General features: G+C 41.9%; 1 protein-coding gene across 8 annotated transcripts in view; it reads left to right on the top strand.

Annotated features, from left to right (window-relative positions):
- The window catches only part of rapgef2b (Rap guanine nucleotide exchange factor 2b), a 110,827-nt gene extending 92,218 nt beyond the window's left edge, over positions 1–18,609 (top strand). For 3 of the 8 annotated variants that reach the window (XM_060885297.1, XM_060885300.1, XM_060885304.1), the window contains 20 exons: positions 1,850–2,002; positions 2,691–2,855; positions 3,070–3,177; positions 3,289–3,492; positions 4,760–4,868; positions 5,034–5,310; positions 5,398–5,555; positions 5,658–5,672; positions 6,320–6,560; positions 7,404–7,790; positions 7,895–8,106; positions 8,233–8,356; positions 8,770–8,793; positions 10,403–10,626; positions 10,736–10,906; positions 11,871–12,008; positions 12,697–12,907; positions 13,004–13,458; positions 13,895–14,209; positions 16,016–18,609. In XM_060885297.1, coding sequence (XP_060741280.1) covers positions 1,850–2,002; positions 2,691–2,855; positions 3,070–3,177; positions 3,289–3,492; positions 4,760–4,868; positions 5,034–5,310; positions 5,398–5,555; positions 5,658–5,672; positions 6,320–6,560; positions 7,404–7,790; positions 7,895–8,106; positions 8,233–8,356; positions 8,770–8,793; positions 10,403–10,626; positions 10,736–10,906; positions 11,871–12,008; positions 12,697–12,907; positions 13,004–13,458; positions 13,895–14,187 — 3,669 coding nt within the window. In that variant the 3' untranslated portion in view covers positions 14,188–14,209; positions 16,016–18,609. Of the gene's footprint in view, positions 1–1,849; positions 2,003–2,690; positions 2,856–3,069; positions 3,178–3,288; positions 3,493–4,759; positions 4,869–5,033; positions 5,311–5,397; positions 5,556–5,657; positions 5,673–6,319; positions 6,561–7,403; positions 7,791–7,894; positions 8,107–8,232; positions 8,357–8,769; positions 8,794–10,402; positions 10,627–10,735; positions 10,907–11,870; positions 12,009–12,696; positions 12,908–13,003; positions 13,459–13,894; positions 14,214–16,015 lie in introns of all 8 variants that reach the window. The other 5 variants (XM_060885299.1, XM_060885302.1, XM_060885303.1 and 2 more) reach the window with 4 other exon arrangements.
- Positions 18,610–19,150: the final 541 nt, after the last annotated feature.

The following is a 19,150-nucleotide window of genomic DNA, read 5'->3' as shown; positions in this document are numbered from 1 at the left end:
CCGCCCATATTGACAAGACACGCCCCTTTCTGCTCATTGGCTACACGTTAGTTTTGATTTTTGTTTTGTTTGGCAGTTTTCTGAAGCATTTCTCAAACAATGGAGACCCCACCTTTAAGTGATACAGAAGCCAAAAGCTTCCATGTGTAAAAAAAAAAAGAGAAAAATAAGAAATTCTGTCTGACAGAGTCTCCATTGTCTTCTTTTCCAATTCCATTTAGATCTTATAATAGCTTCTTTTATGCTGCATTAAAATAATGAATGTTTATATAATGGGAGTGAATTGGACAGAATTTGGCAATAATCTAATCTTTGGCAGCGTTTTAGTCCAACAGACTCATCAGCACATTTATGTGTCATCAGCAGCCCCGAAGCAGCAATTTAAAAAAGAATTCTTGAAAACAAAACCTTTTGACCGTCTGCATCGTAAAGAGTATCGATGTACAGTCGAATGCAAAAGTTTGCACACCCTTACTTTGAAGTATGCCATCTATTACATGCAAATTTTATTTCAAGGTGCGGTGCACGATGTATGAAAGCCAATGTTGACATGTGAAATCACCAAAACAAACACGCCCCTAACCCAAATGGGTGTCACCCCTGTTTTGATAGCTCCGCCCCACACATACATACGTAACCCAGGCAACTATTATGGCGGAACCTGTTGGGGCAGCTGGTCGAGGGGATATTTTTATCAATAAATGAACACAATGAGTAATACTATGGTAATACAAATGTGTTTTTGTAGTACTTTTTGTTGTACCGTGAAAGTTTTAGCTCCGTTTCACGCGGAAGACGTAAGCCTTTTCCCGCTTTTCGTTGTTATCCTCCATGTCAATGTTTCAATCTCTTTCTGCTAATGTCAGACACGCTCACTGAACACTCTCTCCGCCGCATATTGACAAGACACGCCCCTTTCTGCTCATTGGCTACACGTTTGTTTTGCTTGTCAGCCTGACAAACAACGTGCACCCCACCTTTAATGTTTTTTTTTTTTTTTTTTTTTTTAATTAAACTTTCTTTTGTTTCTTTCAGTTTTGACTGATGCTTTTTTCCCTGTGATATTGTGATATTCTCCAATATCTTTATTTCATTTAATCTTCGTTTACGTCTCTGAAATACATTAAAAACGGTCATATTTTCACACTGACTCTTAACAGATCTGAGCTTGATCGTTCCAGGTTTTTTTTTTTAAACTACTTGCTTTAAATAAGATTTAAATTAATCATGTTTTGAAAGTCATTAAATAAAACCTTATTCAAAAAGGAGATATCTGAAAATCTAACCTTAAAGCTGAAATATTCGCATTTTATTGTAATGGGATAAAATCGGAAAAGACTATTAAACATTAAACCAAGATTATATAATGTTTTGTTGCTAAAGTGTAAATGTTGGTACATTTTATTTTTCCCTTTTTTTCCCCCAGAATACTATTTTGAAAGTCGTTCTGTTGGTTAGCTGGTAAAATCAGCTGGTTATTAAGCTGTTAAAGCTTTAAAGCTGTTAAAGGTTCCTTGTTGTTTTGGCATCAGCACAAATCAGTAGAATAATAAAGCAGAATCATAAACATCAGGCTATTTTTAGCAACCGTAAAATTGCTTGCAGAAAGCAGTTGTACAGTTTTATGAGCTGATTTTGCTCTTATGTACGAATCTCTGTGGCTCCATGGAGACGGAAACGTGCCGTTTATTACTGCTAGCGAAGGAGTTATCGTCGAATACAGTAGATATTATTGTTTTAAAGTTAACAAGCGCCATTTTTGTTTCCGTTCCTGTCATTTTGTAGCTACTGGAAATGAAGAGATATGTTCTCATTGACGAATACTGCAATGTTCTCGCTCTCTTCTCAGTTTGTGTGTATAGCACAGCAAGACTACTGCTGCATCTTGAACCAGGTGGAGAAGAACATGCAGAAGGTGGAGGAGGAAGGAGAAATCGTCATGGTTAAAGAACACCGTGAGCTCGATCGCACCGGCACCAGAAAAGGACACATCGTCATCAAGGTGAGGATCTGAGAACGTTTGTGATTTGTTAAAATAATTAAATAAATAAAATATTGTTCACCAAACCCTGTTCAGACTTTAACTGAGGGAATTTTTTTTTTATGTTTTCTATTGCATCTGAGATATAATTGACAAATAAAAGTTAACCGTCAAATGACTACAGGACACGAGTTGCTTATATTCACTTATACCTGAGGTACAGTAACAGTCCCGTAATCAGGACGCAGAATCGCAGTTTTCCAAATTTGCGCAGTCCAGATGGGACTAAAATGTCCAGGTTTAAGAAAAATGAATAAAAAAAAACTATAACAACTATGCAATATAAATTCCTCATGGGAAACAACATGAAACAAAAATCAGCCAAAATTACCTTGTATAAATTTAACGCTCATGCACAAGACGTTTATAAACCTTGCTTTAAATGACATCGGGAGCGTTTTTCGATTTAACGAGGCAGATTTGGTCTGTTAAGCTGCAGGATTCTGTGCTTAATGGTGCGATTGACAGAGTTTAGACTGAATTACATGGATGTGTGTGAAGCACACGACCTAATCGATTCCGGAGCATAAAAATCTGCTGAACGGTGCACGATGACGTTTAAGTCAGTCTGGAACAAGGAACGAGGAAAACATGCAGGTCACGTGTATAAATTAGCGAAGCCCCTGCTAATAGTGTGTCCATACCGCAGGGAACAACAGAGCGTCTGACCATGCACCTGGTGGAGGAGCACTCGGTGGTGGATCCCACCTACATTGAGGACTTCCTGCTTACCTACCGCACCTTCCTGTCCAGCCCCATGGTGGTGGGCAGGAAACTGCTTGAGTGGTTCCATGACCCCAGCCTCAGGGACAAGGTCAGTAACTACACATCACACACACGTGCCTCTACACTTTGGGAATAATAATAAATAATAATAATAATAATAAATTCGTCAATGATTTAAAAATATATATATTAAAAACTAGCTAGATGAAGTCCAGTGTGCTGAAGTGAATTAATTCCTACTAATAAAAATAATAGTGGACTGTTGAGTTAAGCTTTATATTCTACCTTTTTTCTGCTCTTAGGTTACACGGGTGGTCCTGCTGTGGGTAAACAATCACTTCAATGACTTTGAAGGCGACCCTGAAATGACGCACTTTCTCGAAGAGTTTGAGAACAATCTAGAGAGGGAGGTCAGTGGTTCTTTTCGTTCTATTTCTCCATCTTGTTACTAAGAATATATTTTTTAACAATGCTGGCCCTAACGCTCTATAATCTCTCTGCTCTCTTGTGTGATGAAACAGAAAATGTTTGGACACTTAAGACTGTTAAACATAGCTTGTGCGGCCAAAGCCAAGCTGCGGGTGGTGACTCTGACTAAGCCGTCACGGGAGGCTCCTCTGGCCTTCAGCCTGCTCGGTGGCTCAGAGAAAGGCTTCCGCATCTTTATTGAGAATGTGGAGCCGGGCAGCAAAGCTGCAGAAGCGGGCCTCAAACGTGGAGATCAGGTACTTCTTTGAGGAAGTTCAAAGAAGCTTCTTTGTGAGAGAGACCACAGACTCTGTACTACATTTAACAATTATTTATTTAGCACTAAATATAAAATTTTAATAATATATAAGAATAAATAAGAAAGTGCAAAACAACATTCAAAATTTGCCTTGCCCCAAAAAGGTTTTTGTTTTTCCCTGGATAAAGAATGTTGTAGAACGTCCGGCGAACGATGATGGATAGCGCGAAGATTGTAAAAACTGATTATTTCCCACTATTAATTACATTATCTTAATGGAGTGTAACTACTGTAGCGTGTAAATAATGCACATAAATAACGTGAGCAAGAGCGCTCAAACAATTATATCGAATCAACAGGTACGTGCAACCTAGCTAGCAGGTGAAGAACTCAAACAACAAAATCACCAGCTAACTTACTTTAAATTTGCAAGAACTTTAGACTAATACAATAACAGGCTTAAATAAACCCAATACATAAGTCCACTTACAGTTCTCACGGACACGCGTTTTATCAACTGCCTAGTTATCCTCCAGACAGTGACGGACCACGTCTTTCTCTCATTTCGGCGGTGTGGCGCGCGTACCCGCTAGCGGTGTGAAGCGTGTCCGCGATATTCTCCGAGATGCACTTGACGGCCTTTTGTGCAGCGGATTTTTTTTATTTATTTATTTTTTTGGGACGGCCTAGTTAAGGCGGTAGGGTTTCCCAGCTTAGGCGGGCCCCCCGAACTGCAAAGTGCTGCGGGAAACCCTGTAGCGGTTAATGTTCTTGGTTAATAATCAGAAAGATGAGGCTTCAAACCTAAGAGCTATAAGAATCTTAATGTATAGTACTGTATATGTGTCAAAAAAGCTTTATTCTTATTATTTAATTTGAAATGATTGACAGTTCCTCAGGTGACTGTGGTACGTACAGTACTGTAAAAATCCCTACAAGCTGAAAGTGTGACTTGGATGTTAAGCGAGTATTCTTTGGCCTTCCTACAGTATGCCTCTCGTTTCCTCAGGAGATCTAGCAGACCTTGTGTACAGTACACATATTACATCTTCTATTATGCATTATGTATTATAAATACATTATACATGTACTGTGTCTGTTAGCAACAAAGGACGCGCTTCGGTCCTCATGCATATGCAGACCGGTCCACGTTTACACACAGTCTTGGTCAGACCTGGATCTAATGTGTTTTAATATAAATCTGTTGACTCGATGGAACATACGGCGCTCCCTTAATATATCATTTCCTCTTTGTTTTCTCTTAGATTCTGGAAGTAAATGGGCAGAACTTTGAGAACGTCCAGCTGTCCAAAGCAAATGAGATCCTGCGCAACAATACACATCTGTCTATTACTGTGAAAACAAATCTCTTAGGTAAGCCAAGGACCCGGGATCATATCTGAGAAAGAAAGTAAGAAAAAGCCGTAATTATCCAAACGAAATGGATTATGAAAACTGATCCGAGATCAGAACTTTGAATAAGTGTCGTGACCATGTCGTCTCTGATCAGACGTGATTAAGACATCGTCTTTTTTTCAGTGTTTAAGGAGCTTTTGGCTCGACCTGAGCATGACCAAGAACCTGATCATGAGGAAGAGCTGGACAGGAAAAATGGGGCTCCACACATTCCTAAGATTGGGGATATTAAGAAAGCAAGCCGTTACTCTATCCCAGACCTGGCTGTAGATGTGGAGCAGGTGATGGGTCTGGAGAAAGCAAGCAAGAAAGCCAAGGCCAACACAGTGGGTGGGAGGAACAAGCTCAAGAAGATCTTCGACAAGACGTTGACCAGTATTCTACCGCCCAAGCCATACAAGTCAGTGTGGAGATGTATACAGAATAACAGCATGTAATATGCAGCATGACCTAGCTACATGTCTAACCACTGTGGTGTGTTCTGCAGTGATGTGGGCGTAGGCCAGTCCCAGGACGACAGCATCGTCGGAATGAAGCAGTCGAAACAGATACCTCCTGCTCTTCCAGTCAGTGGAAACTTATCATCCAGTAACCCTGACTTGCTGCAGTCTCATCATCGTATACTCGACTTCAACAACCAGCCAGGTATTGAGATGTTAAGCAGTATAACATCACCAAAAAAAAAATAATTTCAAATGTACATTTAAGGAGTTTTTCAAAATATTTTGCAAAATTTCCTCTTTTCAGAGCCGGTCCCTAACAGTGAGTACATCATTTTGAGTGGTTAAGTTTTTCGACTGTCTCTAAATGATCAGTAATCGTTCTCTCGTCTTTCCATGATTTTCCTGTTCCAGGGTGTTTGATTCGCTTTGATTGATGATTCCCTGTCATTTCTTCCTGGCAAACCTGGTATTGTTTGGTGTCGGGATGCTAAAGAATGCTTGTCGTATTAATAATCGGTCTCTGTCGTGTCGCTAGCGCGTAACGGTAATCTATCGCTTTTTTCCCGACGGTCTCTTTTTGCTTTCATAAACTGTACTGTTGCTTTAATCTTAACACTGCGCACGCTAATGCTGTTGCCTTTACTTAAAGCCTGAACCATTGATTTGGTTGTTTGCGCTTCAGCTTAGTGACCCATTAATCTGGTTAAATCAACCATGACTCATACAATTCACCATTTATTTTAAATTGATTCCCTTTGCCTTTGCTTGGTCAGGGCAGTGTTTGGATAAAATCAAGTCAAGATTCCAGAGTGAAATTTTTCATTTTATTTGCTTTTGGTGTGCTTGTAATGATGATGATGGGATATGATGATGATGATGATGAGGTGGAACGCATCAGTCCCTGCGTTCAATTTTAAATAAACTGATCGAAAAAGGTCATTTTGTTTGCCGTATGCTTGCCCTCAGACATGTCGGACCAGGTGCTGCGTGTCTTCAAGGCTGATCAGCAGAGCCGTTACATCATGATCAGCAAGGACACTACGGCCAAGGAGGTCGTGGCTCAGGCCATCAGGGAGTTTGCTCTGACCGCCGCCCCTGAAGCGTATTCACTGTGCGAAGTGTCCGTCACACCCGAGTGTGTCATCAAGCAGCGGCGGCTTCCTGAACAGCTCTCCAAACTGGCCGACAGGATCCAGCTCAGTGGCAGGTATGACCTCAGATTAATCACAAGTAGAATGCAGTACCGTATCAGTTACATTTACATAACTGTTATTGACTCTGATCTGTCAGAAGGTGTTGATTCATTTTCTAACAGCAGTTTGGACGATATTGCCGGCAGTAACTCGTATCATACAGTAGGTTTATATTTGTGATCAGTGATCAGTAGTCCCTCGTGGTTTCTATAGTAACAGCTACTGTAATTTACAGGTCAATGGACTCCTGGAATGAACAATGTGTAATTGTTGATACTGTAAAGTTTTCTGTATGGAGGTGTTCAGGACTTCAGGCCTTCAGGACAGAGGAGTTTACTGTATGCTTTGTGGTTTCTCAGTAATATGACAAGCGTTTATTTGTCTTATCAACTTTAAGAGAGATGAGCTGAAAGGTAGCTGCGTTCAAGGGAACTGACTTGTTTTGTCAAAGATTCACATTAAATATAACTATAAACGTCTAAAATGTACAGTGTGCTGTTTAATACATTTTTTTTAATGTTAGCGTTAGCGTTAATACACATTTCTGTGGTATTAGAGGAATAATATACTTTGGAATGATCTGTTATAGAAAAATGATTAATTATACTCAACTTAGACTTACGGCGACTTATATTTATCTCATTTACTGTATACATCTAAGCAATTGAAGGTTAAGGGCCTTCTACAGGGGCCCAGGATTCAAACTCATCCCCTTTCATCACTTACCACTTAAATACCAGTTAAAAATGTTTAGTTTTAAAGGTTAAATCTTTAATTTAAGTACATGTGATGATGCTTTATCAAGAAACACACTGAATCATGCACATCTAACCTACTATCTACCTCCAACTCTGAAGGTACTACCTTAAAAGCAACATGGAGACGGAGACGTTGTGCTCAGATGAGGACGCCCAAGAGCTTTTGAGGGAGAGTCAGATCAGCCTGCTGCAGTTAAGCACGGTGGAAGTGGCCACGCAGCTCTCCATGCGTGCCTTCGAGCTCTTCTGTGCCATCGAGCCCACCGAGTACATCGATGACCTCTTCAAGCTGCGGTCACGCTCCTCCGGACCTTCCAGTCTCAAGCTTTTTGAAGAGTCCATAAACCGCGAGACCTTCTGGGTGGCCACTGAGGTGCTCAGAGAACCCAACCAGCTGAAGCGTATGAAGATCATCAAGCATTTTATCAAGATCGCTCTGCATTGCCGCGAGTGCAAAAACTTCAACTCCATGTTTGCCATCATCAGGTGGGAATAGAAGGATGGACGCTTGCTCAGTTCCCAAAAAAAATTCATTACCAGTTCTTATAAGTGTTCGACGTCACTAAAAATCAACTATTCATTTTTTTCAGTGGTCTTAATCTGGCCCCCGTATCCAGACTGCGAGGAACTTGGGAGAAACTTCCTAGCAAGTACGAGAAGCTGTTTAGTGATCTGCAGGACCTGTTTGACCCGTCCAGAAACATGGCCAAATACCGAAATGTTCTCAACAGCCAGAACCTGCAGCCCCCAATCATCCCACTCTTCCCAGTTATCAAAAAAGATCTCACCTTTCTCCACGAGGGTAAGACAGAAAGGATTTAAAATTCTCTCACTCAGTGACACTCTGTTATAAATTTGTGTCCAATGACAAGACACACAAAATGACCAAATACAGCTTCCTCTTTAACACCCTCTCGCTTCTGTTCAGGCAACGATTCAAAAGTGGATGGACTGGTGAATTTTGAGAAGCTACGTATGATCGCTAAAGAGATCAGACACGTGGGTCGGATGGCAGCCGTCAACATGGACCCTGCCCTCATGTTCCGCACCAGGTGGGTGTGTTTGTTCAAACCTGCGTCGTGACAGATGTGTCCGGTCGTGTCCTCACTTGACTTCACTAAAGAGCTTCCTGTGCACTTTGAGCACACCTGTACTGTATGTATGCTGGATGTAGAGCGTCACGCATTCACACACAGGCTTCCACACAGGGTTCTGATTGGCTGCTGATGTTTCTGTACAGTATATGTGTGTGTTTGTTGTTGTATCATGCTGTAATACTGTAAATGTGTCTTTGTGGGCCTCTGGTTCTGCTCACCTTGGTACTCTTTCTTGTCTTCTTGTCATCTAAGCATATCTCCCTCTTTGTCTTTTTTCTTCCCTCTCTCTCTCTCTCCCTCTTGGTTGATCTATTTCTCTCTACTCTACTCTGCCCCCCCACATCAATGTTCATGGATGTCCCTTACAGGAAGAAGAAGTGGAGGAGTTTGGGGTAAGTCTGGTGACCTTTTGATGACCCCTTGGCCCCATGCCTCCTTTCTCTCACGCACTCCTCCCTTCTCATCTTTAATTTCACCTGCTTCCTCACCGTTTCCTTTCGTTCATACTGTATATATTTTTGGTACTTTTGTTCGAACGTGCCTCCTGTTCTGACGAGGTCTTCCTAGCGTGTGATGCAGTCACTTTTGCTCATCTGGGTCATCGAAATAAACTCACACTTACTTTAAACAACTAATTCTACGAAAACACGACGCCGCCATTCTGCATGATTATATCAGCTCATTCTTTTTCCATTTATTCCAGAATAATGATGTGATCCACCTCAGCAAAAGTGATATGTTCTAACATGTTTAACCTCCAGCTGCACTACACACCAGGGCCGCATGTTTTACCAGGTTTTGTTTTCAGTTCTGTGAAAGTTTGCTGGTTTGTTTTAATTTTCATTTTTAATATCGTCGCTGTCGGGCGGAAACCTCGTATGTCCAAATTTGGTCAGTTTCATATTATTTCACATATGGATGCTATTGGTCAGTCCCCACGTGGGTCTGTTATTTTTACAAGTTATTAACCAATCTAAAGTCTTGAAAATAGCTTGAGCACAAATCTCATAACTCCATTGGACACTTCAACTGTCCACCTCTTCCTCACTCCGTGGGAGAGCTTCACGGCATATTTCTCCTCAAGAAGAGTCGCAACGAATCAACACGTCTTCTGAGGTAAATGTCTTCAAAACACTGGGCTCAAAGAAAAAAAAATCTTGACCCCCGCTAGTTCTGGTGCTCGTCTGAGGACAGGAATTTAGCGCAAGACAATCCACTGCAACGTGGGCTAAACCCTGTGTACTGCAGATAAGGTACAGCGTTTTTTTAATTTCCTGAAAAATAATGGTTTTGGAGATACGAGGATTCCGCCTGACAGCGACGATATACATATGTATATGATCAGTAACCAGATAAATTAGAGCTTCCATACAATAGGAGTTAGAACGGTTTTGTTTTTGGTGTAATAACATTTGTTACAATAACCTTGGGTGAGACATGCAGCTTTCTGTTGGACTGACAAGCCTTGAAGCCACGCCTTCTTCAGTTGGACTTACAAGCACAGAGACCATGTTTCCCTTAATAAGACTGACGGGCAAAGAGAACAATCCTGGTTTATTGGGACTGACGGGTGCAAAGGGACTGACAAACAAAGAGTAGACATCTCCTTTTAAATGAATGACAAGTACAGAGGCCACGCCTCATTTATTATGATTGACAGGCACGGATGAAACACCTCCTTCGGTAGGTCTGATAGACAGAGGCCACACCTCTTTTACAGAGACGGAAGGCATAAGAAAGGTTATGAGGGTTTACTGGAAACTTTTCAGTTACCATCTATTACCCTAATCTCACCCCATTCAGTCTCAATAAAAATAAATAAATATATAAATAACTCATCCTCTTCTTTTTCCTTTTGCCTGATTGAGATGCAAAATGCATGGAATGTTCTAAGAATGCAAGGAATGTGACTTTCTGCATGTCTGTGTCTGAGAGCAGTATGGACTAAATACCCCCTACAGCCATTCTCACTTCTGTGAGTGTGTGTGTGTGTGTGTGTAGGTCACTGAGCCAGGGCAGCGCCAACGCAGCCGTTCTGGATGTGACCCAGACGGGCGGGCATAAAAAGCGTGTCAGGCGGAGTTCCTTCCTCAACGCCAAGAAGCTGTACGAGGACGCACAAATGGCACGCAAGGTCAAGCAGTACCTGTCCAACCTCACACTGGAGACCAACGAGGAGAGCCTGCAGACTCTGTCTGTACAGTGCGAACCCTCCATAAGTACACGTGAGCCTCGATTTTTATATTAAAGCTATGACCACTTGAACATACAGTCATTTGTTCATCTGTGTCAGCTTGTTAGGCCACTCTTCCTAACCTCTTGTCCCTCTCACAGTGCCGAAGAGCTCAGGGGACAGGAAGAGGCCAGACACCTCCCCTGTGGTAGCAAGAGCCGCTCTGCACCCACGCCAGCAGCTTCAGAAATCCAACCAGGCTTTGCAGGTGCCCACCGTCGCCCTCTACCCGTCCCGCAAGAAGGTTCCTGTCAAAGATCTGCCACCGTTTGGTAAGCCTTGCACATGCTTGACATATTGGGTTAATAATCAGAACCTTATTACTTAAAGAGTATTCAGTTTGAATGCATTGGAAGGTGAATGACACTAAAGTTATATGTTATTTTAAAGAGCTTTTTTAACCACTTAAATGTAAAGAGGTAACGAGATCTACGCATGGTCGGTTGTCCGTTTCTAATTTAAGGAAAATTTATATCATAATTCCGTATAGAACACTAGTTGAGACCCAGCCACATCTCGTATTAACATGCTGGGGATGTGGTGGCTCAAAGCTAGTTCGAATTCCAGGTAAACCTCACTGCCATCGCTGGGCCCTTGAGCAAGGCTCTTAACCCTTAATTGCTCGGTTGTATAAAATGCTATAAAATGTAGGTCACTATGGATAAGGGCACCTGCCAAATATTGTAAATGTACACATACTGGAGAAAAAAAGTATTTGTTACACTTTTAGTAAAATCATGCAATGGACGAATAATATATGGCTCAGAATTGAGCCATGAGGTATACCGCAATACACACAGTAACAAAACGACACAAACAAATAGGAGAGTATAAATATATCTATTAAAAAAAACACATAGTAACTGTATGAAAACTTTCACTACACAATTGTAGACTTAAAATGAATTAAGGGAGAACACGGGCTGTATAAAATTTAAGGAATATGTGAACTCTGAAATTTGTTTGGTATGTTAGTTGTATTTTTTGCTTTTTGGAGGCTTCTGCTTTTCCAGGAAAGGCATAAAATACAAGCTCAAGATAATATTGCTGTCTAATCAATGTTGTGTACATGAAAAAAAAATGCTAATTAATGGTCAGATTATTTCGGTGGTTTATTTTTAAGAATATAACTATTTGTGTTCTTGTTTATATTGACCTTTTAGATATATACTGGTAAACCCTATGGTGGTCTTGGGTGAAATTGTGGCTGTTATTGATCAGATACTCTGCCCACAGGCACAAATTCTCCGCAGTCTTTGAAGAAGATTCTGTCTCTGTCAGAGGAGGCTGCTGAGAGACACAGGAAGCAGACGGAAGACGCCGTGTCCAGCACTTCGTCTCCTCCTACGTCTCCTCGCAGCTCCCCAAAGAAAGGTAAGACCTATAGTGTCGCCCCTTGGTGGCAGCTCGGTGATATAAGCGTACACACAGACAGCACATGTGCTACTACTGTACTGTGTCATGGTACTTGTTCTGCATATAATTAGCACCCCCTGGTGTTCACAAGAACATTACTAGAACATTCTGCCATCTTGTGGCAAAACATCCGTACACAAGATGCTAGAATATTCTAGATTCTTTAAAAGGGATCCTTACTGACCAGGCCGCATGAATCCGAAGAGGAGCTTTACTCGGTGCTAGAGAGAGGCTTAACTAATATAATGTTTATATGAATAGAATATGGAATTGAAATTTGTTTCTCTTGGTAACACTGTGATGAAAGTACGGTTTGAGCAGCATTGTGATCTCTGTCCGGACATCCTGTGTAAGCTCCTGCAGCATTCGGAGATAAGCAGGAGATTAAGCCACTGATGAAAGTCGATACTTTATTGATTAGTCTACTTCTGAGCACAATCCTCTTTGGTACGAGGGACTTTGCTGCTCTTTCTGAATCACCGTCTGGTGAAGGTGCTGCATCATTTTAGCCTTTCTGATTGGTGGGAAAAAAATTCACAGACTTAAAATCTCTCTGTGTTTCAGGAAATAACAGTGAGAAGATATTATAACAGGAGTGTTTTGCTTTGTAAGGATATGAGACTCAGGTTTCTAATTTGTTGTGCAGGATTAGGAAGAGCGAGTGATAACCTGTCAGACTCGGGCCACAGTGAGATCTCGTCCCGATCCAGCCTGGTCAGCACTTCTTCACTGGACATGGGCCAGGACGAGCGTCGTCTTCGATACGGGCACGGGGTCAGCGACGGGCACACTGCTGGTCATGGAGGTCACCGACTAGAACGTAGGGCCACAGCTGATCCGGACCAGTACAGTCTCGGGTGAGCAAAACTCCAAAGAGTTTAATGAGTTTTTCTGTTTGAAAACATTGGGGGACTTTTGCACTTAACGATTCACATGAATATTCTCTCTATCAGCTCGTACTCATCGGTGCAGGACTGGCGCGGCATGTACGCCAGCACGGCCATGCCGTCCTCCCCGAGTTCAGAGGAGTTAAGTCAGGAGCAGGGCGATCGCGTCTCCTTGGATGCTGCAGACTCAGGACGAGGCAGCTGGACGTCCTGCTCTAGCGGCTCACACGACAGCATCCAGGCCATGCAGCAGGGCAGGAGCTGGGAAGCTCTGGCTGAGGGGGCGGGTCTGTGGGCCGGACGGGGCAGCTGGGCGTCAACTTCGTCATGCTCGTCCTCATCGGCAGCGTGCTGGGGAGATGAGTCCGAGGGGGACACAGGGACTATCAAGCGGAGGGGGGGTAAAGACGTGGGCACCGATCCTGACACCTGCAGCATCACTTCCACAGGATCAGAGGAGTCTAAACAGCAGAGTCGCCGGCCGTCTCCCATCACCGCCGGCACAACCAAGAGCAGCATGAGTAAGACACGCACTCGCTTCATCACGTTATGTCATCAAAAATATTAGTTTCACGGTTTATTGCCCAATATGACACTATATTTTCTATAAAAATTGACAAATGTAGGGCACACATCTAAACAATTTTTACATCTAAAAAAGTCATATATCTATATATACTATTGTCAGTGGGCGTGGCTTAAAGTTTAAAGATGAAGTTGCATATTAGAAGTGATTCATATTACAACTTAGTATCTTATCTTAAACAAAATGCTATTAATGTGGACCAATGGTATTAATGAGCCAATTAATCGTTTCTTTGATAAGGTGAAGTCGATGGCAAATATGTACTTCAAACTGTGCTGTGTGTTTTTACGAAATCCTAAAAATCCTCTCTTCATTTAAATTATGTTTTATGGAATAAATTAATCACCACTTGTCTTCCATTTACCTCACAGTACGTAAAGATGGACGATACCGTGATCCACCTCCTACTCCTCCTGGCTACACGGCTCTGTCTATCTCCGAGGTGACGGAGGGGACGACGCACTCAACCAGGAAGCCTCCGGACTACACCACAGCGCTCCAGCGCTCCCGCCTCATTACGCACTCGCCTAAACCGGGGACGGAGCGTGAGGGAGAGGATGAGGAAGAGGAGGTAGAGGTAGAGGAGGAGGGTGAGTGCTTATCTCCCAAACTCAGAGATCAGAGGAGGAGAGGTCCACACACAGCAGTGCCCCCCAGGCCATGAGTCACACACACCACCATGGCAGGCAGGTAAAACCAACCAAACTTCAGCTCACACACACATACACACATTTACTCACTCACTCACGTTCATATTTAACAAAAAAAAAAAACTGCACCGCATGCAAGAAAGCACACTCTGTTTACCCTGCCAACCAACCACCAATCACCAACCAGCATGTCACTTAGTGCATGTCAGGCCATGGAGAAGACCTGCCGTGGTGGCAACATTCCTCCCATCACTTACTCTTGTGTGTGTGTGTGTGTGTGTGTGTGTGTGTGTGTGTGTATGTGTGTATATATGTGTATATATGTGTATATATGTGTATATATGTGTATATATGTGTGTGTATGTGTGTGTATGTGTGGGTGTGTATATGTGGGTGTGGGTGTATGCGTATGTGTGTGTGGGTGTGTGTGGGTGTGTGTGTGTATGTGTGTGTGGGTGTGTATATGTGTGTGTGTGTGTGTGTGTGTGTGTGGGTGTGTATATGTGTGTGTGGGTGTGTGTGTATGTGGGTGTGTGGGGGGGTGTGTACTGTATATGTGTGTGTGGGTGTGTGTGTGTGGGGGGGGGTGTACTGTATATGTGTGTTGAACAACAAGTTCATACTGGGATTTAATCTACACCAAATCTGTCTGATGAGAGAAGATCTTTGTTCTTTAGTTTTCTACTACAGCTCCAATGCTAACGTTGCTAACACATAAGGGAAGCTTAAGCACATAAGCACCAATTTTCTAACAATTTTTGTGTACAAATGGATTTACTGAGCCTGAATGTGAAGAGAGCATTTGATGCTAATGCTAAACTGGAGGACTTCTTTTACATATTAGCAACGTTAGACTTTTATTTCTGAAATCTGAGGCGTTATCTTAAACCTCTCAGATGTTTATGTTTAGTGTAAAGCCGCTAATGTGTGTGTTTACCTTTCAGATTTATATGTTTACATTGAGCAGTGTGATTAGCCTTTAGCTGAGATGCTCTTAGCTCTGAAGCTAACCGCATCTAATATCCAATACTAAGTGTTTATCTCAAGTACTGATTGTAAGCTTGACTAGAGATACAGTATAAGAAATATACTATATATATACTATTATATATACTATATATAAGAAATATATATATATATTTGTGTGTATGCGTGTGTATGTGGGGGGGTACGTGGGTGTGTGGGTGTGTGTGTGTGTGCGTGTGTGTGTGTGTATATATATATGTGTGTGTGTGTGTGTGTGTGTGTGTATATATGTGTGTGTATATATGTGTGTGTATATATGTGTGTGGGTGTGTGCGCGTGTGTGTGCGCGTGTGTGTGCGCGTGTGTGTGTGTGTGTGTGTGTATATATATATATATATATATGTGTGTGGGTGGGTGTGTGTGTGTGTGTATATATGTGTGTGGGTGTGTGTTGAATACATGCATGTAATTCAAAGCCGCTACCAAAAACTGTTTATAGATCATTCATAACCGTATAGGTTTTTGTTCCAAATTTGCATATTCAGTGCAGAAACTTGTTAATTCTATATTTAAAAAAATGAACATAATCTGTTGATTTGCCAAAAACGAACATACAGACAAGCAAAAATCCAGGAGGAGATTCCACAGATTCCACAGGGTATATTCTAAAGCCCTAATAATGCAACTTCCACTATACTACTAGATAAATAGTTCATGGTCTATACCTTCTAACTTGCCCCATCATCACTACTCTGTCTGGAAACTATATTAGTTAACAAAACAGTTGTTGGTTGTGGAATTAGAGTTTTGAACCCTGCTGTTCTTGTGTCTGATTTCGGGGGTGGAGTCTAACTCTGCTTCTCTTTCGCCCAACAGAGGATGAGCAGGTGTCCGCTGTGTGAACGGACGACACTTTCCTTACTGTCCGGCTCTCGCTGCGGTGACTGAAAGCCTGTTAGGCTCGTCAAAGGCAGACAGACAGCCAGAGCAACCAATCATCACCTCGATGCCACTGCCTGTCTTTCTCCTGATTGGTGGATTCATCTCCCTTCTCTGCCTTAACGCGTCATGAGGGGTTTTGTCACCCTGCATGCTAAAATACTGTGAAGAAAGGAAGAGAGTGTTCGAAACAAAAATTACCTGGCACTTTGGATAAATCTAATTATTTCACTTAAAGTAGTTAAAAAAAAAAAAAAAAAAAAAAAGAGAAGAAGAAAGAACTTGAACCTGAATTCAGATTGAACACAGCGGTGCGACATTCACACGAAGACGAGACTGCCGTTGCCGGTCTCTGGTGTTAGATTGATTTCACCCGTTCCTCTCACACACACACACACACACACACACACACACACACACACACACTCACAAATAATTTTTCCTCATCTGCACTTTTTAAGTATGTTTTCTAAGAACAAAATGCACATGATCTTCTCAGACTTTATCATCTCTTCTGAAATGCACACATGGTGAAAATGAGTACGTTTAGGGGAGAAAAAAAACGTTCGTACGCTCAAACGGCTACACTTTTGGTGGGAATCTGCGATCATCTGTACAATATGTGACACTGTTGCAGTATTAATTGAGCTTTCGAGGTCGGTAGATGCTGGAAACCTGGAGATACACACAGCAAGGAGGACACGAAGCACGCTGGTGTGACTTTGTTTTGATGCATCCGAAGCCTTTCAGTACCTGCACTACGCAGCACCCTGCTCCGATCCCTAGGGTGCGACGTAAATGAAGAGATCTCAGACTTGAGGATTTTGTGGTTTTGACGTTCTTTAATGGAGAGGAAAAGGTAGACCCAAACTGAGGGCTAAACTCACCAGGAACCATGATATGTGGTCATGCCAGAGAACTTGGATCTCAGAAACATAATCAGTGGAAGCTAATCCACAGGCCAGGCTTTTGAGATGTTAATGAAATTTATAGGTTTTTTTTTTAATTCCCATCATTATTCCAGATTAACCAACCATCGTTGTCACTTGTAGAGCTGTCTCCAAGCTCCGCTGGTGCTCGACTCCAACTAGATCCCTGTAGTTCTTTACAATATTTTAATGATGTGAGGTTATGAAACCTCTGCAGTACCTAATACCAGGATTCCAAAGGCAACATTTAAAAACATCTTGGTTCGGAGTTTTATTCCTGCCCCATTGGACCCGTTTTGTGTTAAAGGAGGGTTCAGTGTTAATACTGAGCTCCATTGGTGTTTGGCTGTTTGTAAATTTACATGGATACATCAGTAGCTTTGTGCAGGAACCCAAAGACATTTATTTTATTTTATTTATTTAATGTTTTTGTTCCTTTACCCAGGGGTGGGTCGGGGGGGTATCTTTTGCAAGATGTTTGTCCCATTGCATGCACAAGGCAAGAGCTTTGTTTCAGTCCTGTGTAAATGAAGTAAGTAGAATCGACTTGATTGAGTTCCCCCTGACTTGACTTGACTCCCAGCCATTTCTGTCCCATTTCTATAATTCTGTACAGTTTTTTTTAGGTCATGGCATTGCTCGGTGTAGCCGAAGTAATCCAGAGGCGAAGTTTCCTTCTTAAATGACAGTTTTTGTTCCTGCCTTATTCCACTCTCCTGAGGAGAAAGCGAGAACTTTGTTTCAGGTTCTCTGTAAATAGAGGAACCATTTGACTCCAGTCTTCACTGGCACTTGACTCAAAATGATCCCAGTTTAGAGTTTTAGTTCTTGCCCCATTCCACCTTGTTAAGAAAGCCAGACCATATGTTGACAACAATCTCTTCTGCTTGACCTAGTCGCAAGAAATATTTAAGCGGTTGTGAAGTTACATGTTATTAGGTTTTAATAATCTAGGAACTAGTTTTTTTTTTTTTTTTTTGCCTTGTTCCATCTCACCCATTTGGAGGTAAATCAAGACCTTTGTGTCACTACTGGTGCATGACCCATCTAGCTCAGTCCTATCCCAATAATTCTTTAAAAAATACGGGGGGTTGTGAGGACATGAGATTGTTATATCCCATAATAATCCTGGCCTTTTTTCCCCTCTGCACTATAGCACCCATTTGGATGGAAGGCAAGAACTTTTTCTCCACTGGTTCTTGACACCATCCTGCTCATTCCTACGTATTTATTGAAATCTTTGAAGCAAGTTAAAAGGTTACTCTGGTACCTGGTTATTGTAACCTTGGGGCAAGTATTTTAGAACAAAAGCCTGACCATCAGTTAAATCCAGTGCTTCGTTTGCATTTTGTAGTGAAGAACGTTGACAATTGACTGTATTCCCATTGCACTGCAAAGTATCTTCACGTTTCATATTTTTCGGAGGTTTATTGGAATTTTATCCTCATTTAGAATGTGCCCTTGGAATTGTCGTTTTTTTCCCCCCCCCGACATCAGTGAAACGCTGTGAGTTGCCTAACAGAGTGGACTATAGGCAAGAAAAGAAAAAAAAACAAACTCTGGAATTGATCCGATTTTTTTTTTTTTAAGAAGGAAATCTGTCATTCAAAGTGCTACAAGTCTCCAAACAAACATGTTCCACTGCTCAAAAAAAAAAAACAATGTACTGTCAACAGGATATATAAAGAACATACCGTACCGTAGGTGACTTGTCATGCCAAATCTGAAACTTATCACAACTACCTATTACTGTAGTATGTAGATTCCACCATCAAGACCAATGCCTGTCCAGTCAGTGAAGTCCACGCTCGACTGGGTGCTACTTCCATTCTGATGCTAAGATATTGCGGATTTTGAGGTGCTACGTACGTTGGCTTTATGAAGACGTTAACTTGCTTGTGTCACCCTGCACATTAAGAAGGGATCAAGAGCTCGCAAGAACTTTTAGTAACACGCTTCTGAGACTCCGGCGCTGAAGGAAACGACTTAACCGAGCCGAAGGCTGCCGAGCCGATTAGAACTCACGCGGCGAGGAGTCACTTTTATTGTTTATTTTTAATCACTGAGTTAAGCTGATCACATTGATCAGTAGTTTAGGACTGATATTCTTTGAGGGAGGGAAAAAAAAAGATTGCAGTGTTTT

This window comes from Tachysurus vachellii, chromosome 13 (genome assembly GCF_030014155.1).
Source record: "Tachysurus vachellii isolate PV-2020 chromosome 13, HZAU_Pvac_v1, whole genome shotgun sequence".
Classification (NCBI taxonomy): domain Eukaryota; kingdom Metazoa; phylum Chordata; class Actinopteri; order Siluriformes; family Bagridae; genus Tachysurus; species Tachysurus vachellii.
The sequence above is the reverse complement of the archived record's forward strand: the minus strand, read 5'-3'. Positions and strand labels throughout refer to the sequence as shown.